Source organism: Lactuca serriola, chromosome 1, assembly GCF_051521515.1.
Source record: "Lactuca serriola cultivar US96UC23 chromosome 1, Lser_US96UC23_V15, whole genome shotgun sequence".
Classification (NCBI taxonomy): domain Eukaryota; kingdom Viridiplantae; phylum Streptophyta; class Magnoliopsida; order Asterales; family Asteraceae; genus Lactuca; species Lactuca serriola.
In genome coordinates, this window is record NC_136408.1 from 51,295,787 (window position 1) to 51,305,123 (window position 9,337).

General features: G+C 41.7%; 1 protein-coding gene across 1 annotated transcript; it reads right to left on the bottom strand.

The window, feature by feature from the left end:
• Positions 1-8,214: 8,214 nt before the first annotated feature.
• Positions 8,215-9,043, bottom strand: LOC145054803 (uncharacterized). The gene is made up of 2 exons (XM_079003065.1): positions 8,935-9,043; positions 8,215-8,864 (listed from the first exon to the last, which is right to left on the bottom strand). Exons 1-2 carry the CDS (start codon positions 9,041-9,043, stop codon positions 8,215-8,217), a joined length of 759 nt encoding a protein of 252 aa, XP_078859191.1.
• Positions 9,044-9,337: the final 294 nt, after the last annotated feature.

The following is a 9,337-nucleotide window of genomic DNA, read 5'->3' on the forward strand; positions in this document are numbered from 1 at the left end:
ATATATATATATATACACATACATACACAAACACATACACGGTAAGTAATATATCGCCGTATTAAGCTACTCGCCTCTACGACTATAGAACGTCATAACAAAGGAGGTCCAACACCTCAGAATGTCGGAACACCTGTTGTTTAAATCCCGATAAACGAAGCTAGGGCAATGATGCAAGAAATGCTCGATCAGCAGCGGCGTGAGTTTAGGGAGATCTTAGCTCAAGAACTAGCTAATGCTAGATGAGGAGCACCAGTAATCAACGAGTCGGTAGTTGCGAGGATTCAGGCTAGTTTTTTTTGGGATGATGATGTTGGTGAACGTCAGTTGGCTTGGGTTAGTTGGAACCACGCTTTGGCTAGTAAAGAAAATGGAGGGCTTGATGTTAGTCGTTTCTTCTCCTTCAAATGTGCTTTTATTTTCAAATGGAGGTGTCGGGTTCTTTATAATTGAGATGCTCTCTGCGTGTAAGTCATTAAAGTAATGCCTGGTGGGAATGCATATCTTGATTCCTACATTGTTCCTTCTATATGTACCAATCATTAGTGTAATATTATTAGGATTATCTCTAGCTTAAGTTCAAAGAGCATAGATTTAAGAGAGTATGTTTTAGTCAACGTGGGTAGAGGTGATCGAACCCATTTTTGGCATGACTCTTGGTTAGGGGCGACTCCTATTAAGTTTCATTTCCATAGAATCTATTCCTTGGAGTGGGAGCGAGATTGCCTCATTGTCGATAGGTCCAATCCATATTCTCGTTTGTGTGTTTTGCATAGAATGCCTAGAGGAGGTGTTGGGGAGGAACAAATTGTGGATCTTGAGAGATTGCTAGCGACTTTCTCTTGGAAGGACTCAGATGACTGTATTTCTTGGGAGTTGGAACCGAATGGCACTTTCACGGTTGCTTCCGCAAGATCTTTCCTCGATAATGTGTCTCTTTGGAACTTTATGTACGCGACTCGCTGGAATTCTTTGGTTTCGTAAAAGTTAAATGTTTTGCTTTGGAGGATTAAGCTCAATTTTATCCCACTCGTCTTTCCCTTTCGCGGCATGGTTTGGAGCTGGATTCGATTTTGTGTCCTGTCTGTAAGTCGGTGGTGGAGTCGTCTAGCCATCTTTTTGTTTCTTGCCTGGAGTTGCAGGTTGTGTGTTCCTTAATTAGTAGGTGGTGGGATGTCGTGTGTCCTAATTCTTCAATAATTGGCTCTTGGATCACTTGGGTAGATTCTTTGTCTTTTTCGACACGACAAAGTTTTGATTTGGTTGTTATTACTGTTTTTTTTCCGGTGATTTGGAATTATCAAAATACCATGGTTTTTGGGATGGTCAAGCCTAAAAAGTCAGCAATTTCGATGACATAATTTCTTGTTCGTATTTTTGGATTAAAAATAAATCCAAAGTTTGTAATTTTAGCTGGATAGGGTGGCTAAAATTTCAGCTATGGCTTATCTGACTTTTGTAATCTTCTTTTGCTACTTTTTTGTTAGTTTTATTCTGTTTATGTCGTTAAAAAAAAAAAGAACACTTATAACATAAAAGAAATAAATGTAAAAACATACAATAATCAACTCAAATATCATCCCTTAAACCTCCATCAATGACCAAGCTAATAACATATCAAATTTAAAAAATAAATAAATAAATAAACAGCATGTCGCACCAAAAGCTAATAACATATCAAATTTAAAAAATAAAATAAAATAAAATTAAACAGCATTTCTGCACCAAAGTTAAAACTCGATAGATTCAAATTTAAATGAACATATCAATTAATCTTTGTTGTTATTTCAAATCAAATTAAACATGTCTAAATTTAGTATATGAACGGATATTTAAATTATGTAACAATTAAATATACATTTTTTATGAAATTACAAAATTACAAAATAAATAAATAAATAAAATAAACATTGTTATTTAATCTAACTTTTTTTTTTTGAACCAGCAACTTAATTTATAAATAACAAACAAAACCAGCCAGAGGCTGGATAGGATACATTATTACAAAGGAGGGGGTTTATGTGGAAATGTGGAATATGTCATTTTTGTGTGGCTTTGGAGGCACACGGTGACTATATGGCACGAAACATAATTATATGTTCGCATATGAGATTAGTCAAGATGTAAGCTTGGGAATTAGGCAAGGTGTGTCTAAGTTGTCTAGACATCCTCGTTAGGGAGGCTTTTCCTTCTAGAAAAAAAAAAAAAAAAAAAAAAAAAAAAAAAAACCTAATAATATAATGTGTTGTAACATCAAATCTCTTTTGGAAGTTGTACGAACTAACGTCCTTTTTAATTAGACAAAGGAAAGATCCTCTACACAATTTAGGTCTTCTTGTCGTCGATAATGTTCCACAAGATTTCTTGTTGTACAAGAGTATATTACATACATGATATATGCAGGAAAATGACAAAAATAGAGCTGAAAAAAAAAATAGTTGACCAAGTAGCACCTCGTTTATTTATTTATTTATTTTATACCATTTAATCATTGGTGAAGTATTACATTTTGTTAAGAACAACATATCCACGTTTGGTCAATGTACTTCTTACAATGTTCATGTTCGGTCAATGTGCTTCGTACATAGCGTGTTTACGATTATTAATTAAAAAGAGAAAGAAAAGAAATATAAAAATGTAGAAATACAAATTAATAAATTTGAGTAGGTTAAAGTTGTGTTGAATATGATTCTCTTTTTTTATTTGAACAACTGGATTTCTATAAGTTACACTATTAATGTAATAATGTGTTTGGGGAAAGAGAATTACAAAAGATCAACAAGAGAGTTTTGAATCAAGAAACCATATTTATACAATTTTGCAATTCTTATAAACGAACCAATAACAAGAGTAATCAACTATTGTGCCATAAGAGTCTCTAGTTTTTGTTTTCTACTACAAAAGACTAGAGTTTTGATATCGCCATAAGACCCACATCAATGTGTTCACAATAATTTATGTTAGGAATCATACGTCACTTGTCAAAAATCAAAACATATACAATCTCCATTGCCAAACTCTGACACCACTTGTTAGGAAGTAAACGGTTAACTCATGAAACCACACACATAAAAACACAATATTTACGTTGTTTTCAAGGTGACCTATGTCCACAAGCAAGAGGAAATATTCTTATTCAATAGTTCTAAAATAGATATTACAGGTACAACTTAGCAGAGATTCACAACCCAGTCACTAAGGATATACGATAGAAGACCAATCAATGACTACCATAAGGATCATTATTTATAGACTAGAGATCAGACCTAAAATCCTTATAGGCTAGGCCCATCAAATCATAGGCCCAAACAAATATGAACCAATCACATCATGCCATGTATTCGCTTCTAGAGACTTCCACCTTGGAGAATGTGCATGGATACCATCCATGCACATAGAACGTCATCAACATGCAAGTAGCACCTTTACTCTAAGATAGTATATTTGCACCGAGAAAGCACCTTTGCACAACCAGGAGCACCTTTGAACAACTAGGAGCACCTTTAGATCAAGAAAACACATCTACATAACCAGGAACACATCTGCACCAAGAGAGCACCTTTTGTACAACTAGGAGCATCTTTAGACCAAGAGAGCACCTTTGTACAACCGTGAGCGCCTTTAGACAAAATGCTCCAACTTTGATTCCAACCGCTCAATTCACATTTAACAATCTCCACCTTGACTTGAGTATACTCTGAATAACTCTAGAAACCAAGAACTTACTCATCCATCCTTCCATCTTGTCCCGTACGAACTTCAACCAAGTCCAAGCAAAGTTTTAACTTCTCTGTGGGCAATGACATTGTTAACACGTCTTTCAGATTCTCCTTGGTATCAATCTTTTGAATGAAAAACTTGTCATAAAACAAGATATGTTTCGTCACCTTTCAAGACAAGGCTCTGAATGGGACCATGCGGCAAATAATCTTCTTTTCAACATATCACCTCCATGGTCCAAGTTTATAAATCCAACCAAGTCAGTATGTCGTGCGTTAGAACCATATAGTAGACAAACATCAAACGTTCCCTTCAAGTGCCGCAAGATCCAACTGACGACTTTCCAATGAGTTTCCCCCATATTACCTCGAACCTTTAAAGGAGTACCAACATGTTTGGACTGATCAAAATAGAATTACTACAAGACTTTCTAAATGTAATGAGAAATGTATAACCATCCTACTCTTTTATCCCCCTGAATTTCCATCCTTGATATCTTCTTTTCAGCTCCTAAATCCTTTATCACAAACTCATTCTTCTAAAGCTCATTCAAGTTATCTTTTTCGGCATCAGCATCACCAGATCCTTCTTCCCTAGGTTGTACAAGGGATTCCTAACACCTATGTTGTTCTTTGCTATCTTTTTGTTCCTCATTTATCACAAATTTATGTGGGGTTTGTGTTACAATAATACGAGTAGCCCAAGTTAAGGTCGGACATAATCCAAATTAAAGGACCCAAACCCCAATTCCTTTCACAATGGCCCAAAAAGTATTCCTTTGCTAATGGGCCCAAAGTCCATGTCCAAAATCATTAATGGGCCCCATGGCCCAATAAAGCCCAACCATAGTATCCATGGCCCACAACTCATAAGCTGGCCCACTAACTCCAAAATGTGACCAGGCCCAATGACTAATTAAGGCCCAAAAGCTTACAAGCCCAAACAAGTCCGAGTCCATCTGATGTGCGTACGCCTTATGTACCACCCTAGTATGCGCAACGTACTGAGTCACTGAGCCGTACACGTTGCGTACTCTAAGTTACGCCCAACGTACCAACAGATTAAGCACATTTTCCATTAAGTGTTTAATACTCGATGCTTTAACGTCCAAACTTTAGATCTGATTTCATTAAGACGTCCTAAGGCATAAAGTTGGCAACTTTATGCCTTTGCATGTCCCATATGTTCCCAACAACCCATTAAGACCTTTCCAAGAGTATTAACCCATGCATAAGGTCAAAACACCCATCAAGACTCCATTTTTATGCTATAAATGGACCAAAGGACTTCAGATCTATCCTCCCTAAGCTCTGGAGTTTCTCAAACTCTCAAGAGGTGGTTCAAGAACACAAAAAGGGACTAAGGAGAAAACCCTAACTCTAGAAATGGAAGTGATAACCAAAGTGAAAGATTTTTACCCTCTTAAGCTTCCTAGACTGCTCAAAATGTAAGATCCAAAAGCTTCTCTTCGTTTAAGCTAGTTTCCTTTTCTTCTTTGTAGCTAACACACAAAAGGATGGTGTTTAAACACTCAAAAGCTCAAGAACACACTCTCTAATGATTTTAGGGTTTTCGGGGACGTTTGAAGGTGAAGCAGGATGGTTAGGGTGAAGATCAAATGAGATAAGGATGTTTATATAGGTCTCAAGTCCAGAAATTAGAGTTTGAACATCCGTTACGTACGCCCCGCGAACCATTTGGTACGCCCAGTGTACGTAATGGCCCTCCTCGATCATCCATGCATGGTACGCTAAGCGTATCCATGAAGTACGCCTAACATACTTAAAGGACTTATTATGCAATATTTAAAATTTCAAGGGATTCAAAGGTAATACCTGATTTGGAGTATTACAAATCTCCCCCACTTGAACTAGACTTCGTCCTCTAAGTCCGTAGATGCAAACAGATCGGGTTAATGCTCCCGAATCTCATCCTTCGACTCCCATGTCCATTTGGAGCCCCTTCGGTGCTGCCATTGCACCTTTACTAGCTTCACTACGTTGTTCCGAAGAACCTTGGTCTTCCTATACAAAATTGCAACGGGCCTCTCAGTGTAGTTCAGGCTCTCGTCCACCTGAATGTCGTCCAGAGAAACGACCGCGGCCTCGTCAGTGACACACTTCTGAAACCTAAACGGTCCACATTGCCCACCCGGGCCGTAATCCTGAACGATCCAATATATCGCGGCCCCAAATTGCCTCTATTCCGAAACCTGATGACTCCCTTCCATGGCGACACCTTTAGTAATACGAAGTCCCCCACCTGGAACTCAAGATTCGATCGCCGCCAGCCAGCATAGCTTTTCTGATGGCTCTGCGCGACTCGCATCCGGTCGCGCACCTGCTGAATCAACCCAGTAGTCTTGAGCACTACCTTAGTGCTCCCCATGACTCAATGTCCAACCTTGCCCCAACAAACTGGGGTCCTACATCTCCGGCCATACAACATCTCAAATGGGGGTCGGTCGATACTGGCATGGTAACTGTTATTGTATGAAAACATTGCCAACGGGAGATATGTATCCCAACAACCTCCAAAATCCAACACCCATGCCCGAAGCATATCCTCGAGTGTTTGGATCGTCCTCTCATTTTGGCCATCTGTCTAGGGGTGGTACGTCGTGCTAAAATGCAACTGAGTGTCCAGTTCCTCGTGGAACTTCTTCCAGAATCTAGATGGAACATCACTGTTAGAGACTACCGACATTGGAACCTCGTGTATGGCCACCACCTCTCGTATATAAATATCCGCCAACTTCTCAGCAGATATACTCTCAGAGATCGGAATAAAGTGGGCACTCTTCGTTAACCTATCCACAATCACCCATATGGCGTCCACACCCCTCGCTGTCCTCGGTAACTTCGTGATGAAGTCTATAGTGATCTCTTCCCACTTCCATATGGGAATGGGTAGCGGCTGAACCTTTCCATAAGGCCGTTGATGCTCGGCCTTGACCTTTTGGCAGGTCAAGCACCGCTCCACAAACCAAGCGATCTCCCGCTCCATGCAAGGCCACTAGTAACTCAGTCTCAAGTTTATATACATTTTTGTATCCCCTGGGTGTATAGAGAAATTGGACTTGTGTGCCTCCTCTAATATCTTTTGTCTTACTCCTCCGGTTACTGGTACCCACACTCGGACACACTGTGTCAGAAGACCTCGGCTATCCTGAACAAACAAGGGATACTGACCCTGAATCCACTCTATCTTCCAGTTCTCTTTCTTCACACCCTCGAACTGAGCCTCTTTGATCATATCCCACAATGGAGAGATCATTGTCATCCTCGAACAAACGTTCCCAATCGGGGAACCCGCAGCCTTGCGGCTCAAAGGACCGACCACCACATTGGCCTTCCCTGGATGGTATAAGATCTCACAATCATAGTCCTTCAGCACATCTAACCACATCCTCTGCCACATGTTGAGGTTCTGTTGATCGATCAAGTACTTCAGGCTCTTATGATCAGTATAAATAGTGCATCGTACCCTATACAAATAGTTCCTCCAAATCTTGAGGGCAAACACCAGTTCCCCCAATTCCAGGTCGTGAGTGGGGCAATTCGCCTCATGAGGCTTCAGCTTCCTCGAGGTGTAAGCTATCACATGCCCCCTCTACATCAGTATCGTTCCTAACCCTAAGATTGATGTATCACAGTACACCACCAAGTCATCCAGCCCCTCAGGCAGCACTAGAATCGGAGCCTCACATAACCTCTGTTGCAGGGTCTCAAAAGCCAACTATTGATCTGTGCCCCATCGAAATGTCACATTCTTCTTGGTCAAGCGGGTCAAAAGCACGATGATTTTGGATAAATCCTGGATGAATCTCCGATAATAGCTCGCTAAACACAAGAAGCTACGGATCTCGGATACATTCTTCGGTACTTCCCACTTCATCACTGCCTTAACCTTGGCTAGATCCACCGAAATACCCTCATGGTTGATGATGTGCCCCAAAAATTGCACCTCTCGCAGCCAGAAATCACACATTGAGAAGTTGCCATAAAGCCTTTCCACTCTCAATGTCTCCAATACCTCCCTCAGATGCTGCTCATGCTGCTCCTTGGTCTTAGAATTGACCAGGATATCATCAATGAAAACGATCACCGACCGATCCAGCATCGGTCTACACACTCTGTTCATGAGGTCCATGAACATTGTTGGGGCATTGGTGAGCCCAAATGGAATCCCCACAAACTCATAGTGCCCATACCGAGTCCTGAAAGCTGTCTTTGGTATGTCCTCATCCCGAATCCTCATCTGATGGTACCCCGACCGAAGATCAATCTTGGAAAACCAAGACGCACCCTACAGTTGATTGAACAAATCGTCGATCCTCGGTAGCAGATAACAGTTTTTCACCGTTAGTTTGTTTAGATCTCGGTAATCAATACACATCCCGTGTGACTCATCTTTCTTTTTCACGACCAGGATCGGTGCTCCCCATGGGGAACTGCTCGGACAGATAAACCCTCGGTCTAGCATCTCCTAAAGTTACGTAGATAGCTCCTTTATCTCGGGCGGAGCTAGTCGGTACGGTTCCTTGGCTATAAGAGCAACACCCGTTACCAAATCAATGCGAAACTCCACCTGCCTCTCCAGAGGCACTCCAGGTAACTTCTCAGGAAAGACATCCTGAAACTCCTGTACAAGCGGAACATTGCCCACATCAGTCGTGGTCTTAACCCTTGTATATGAGGTATATGCCAAAAATCCCAAACCGCCCTGATGAAGCAATCTTTTAGCCCTCGTAGCTGAATAGAGGGTTGGCCCATGCGAGGCCCTCTCTCCATGGATAACCAATTCTCCCCCACTTGGGGTTCGAACCCTCACCAGCTGGCGCTCGAAATCAATCATGGCCCCATTGGCCCCCAACCAGTCCATCCCGACGATCACCTTCATCCCCCGTAACAGTATCGGGACAAGATCAACACGGAACCTCTCTCCAAGCACATTTAGGATACAGTCCCAATACACCCTCGCAACACTCACGGTATGGTTATCTGCAATTTCAACCTCAAGCAGGGACACCAAGGTCCCCGACGCATCCCAAAACTTCTTGCTAAGCGTAAGAGATACAAATGATCGGCTAGCACCTGAATCGAATAGAACGTGAGCCGACATACCATTAACCAAAAAGGTCCCTATTCACGAGCACAAAAATACACATAAGCAATACAAATAAATATGGATCAGGAAAGATTAAACACATACCAGCCACGACGTCTGGCGCTTCCCGAGCCTCCTCGGTAGTCATCTGAAATGCACGGCTCTTCACCGCTGTAGCATCCACCTTAGCAGGGCGGCCATCTATAATACTCATGGTGACAGGTGCAGGCGCCGCCACTGCTCCTCCCCCTCCCTACAACTTCGGACTATCGGCCCGTTTGTGGCCGATTTGGTTGCAATGAAAACAAATTAAGCCCTTCTTGGGGCAGTCCCTACTCACGTGGTTCGGCTGACCACAGGTATAACAGACTGTGTCCGACCCTTGGCAAGCCTCACCATGTGATCTCTCACACTTGGCACACCAGCCCCAGCCCTGTTGGCCCATACTGGATGAGTCTGAGGTCTTAGGATTTTTAGCCTGGCCTATTGCTTTTTTTGCCTGCTCAGG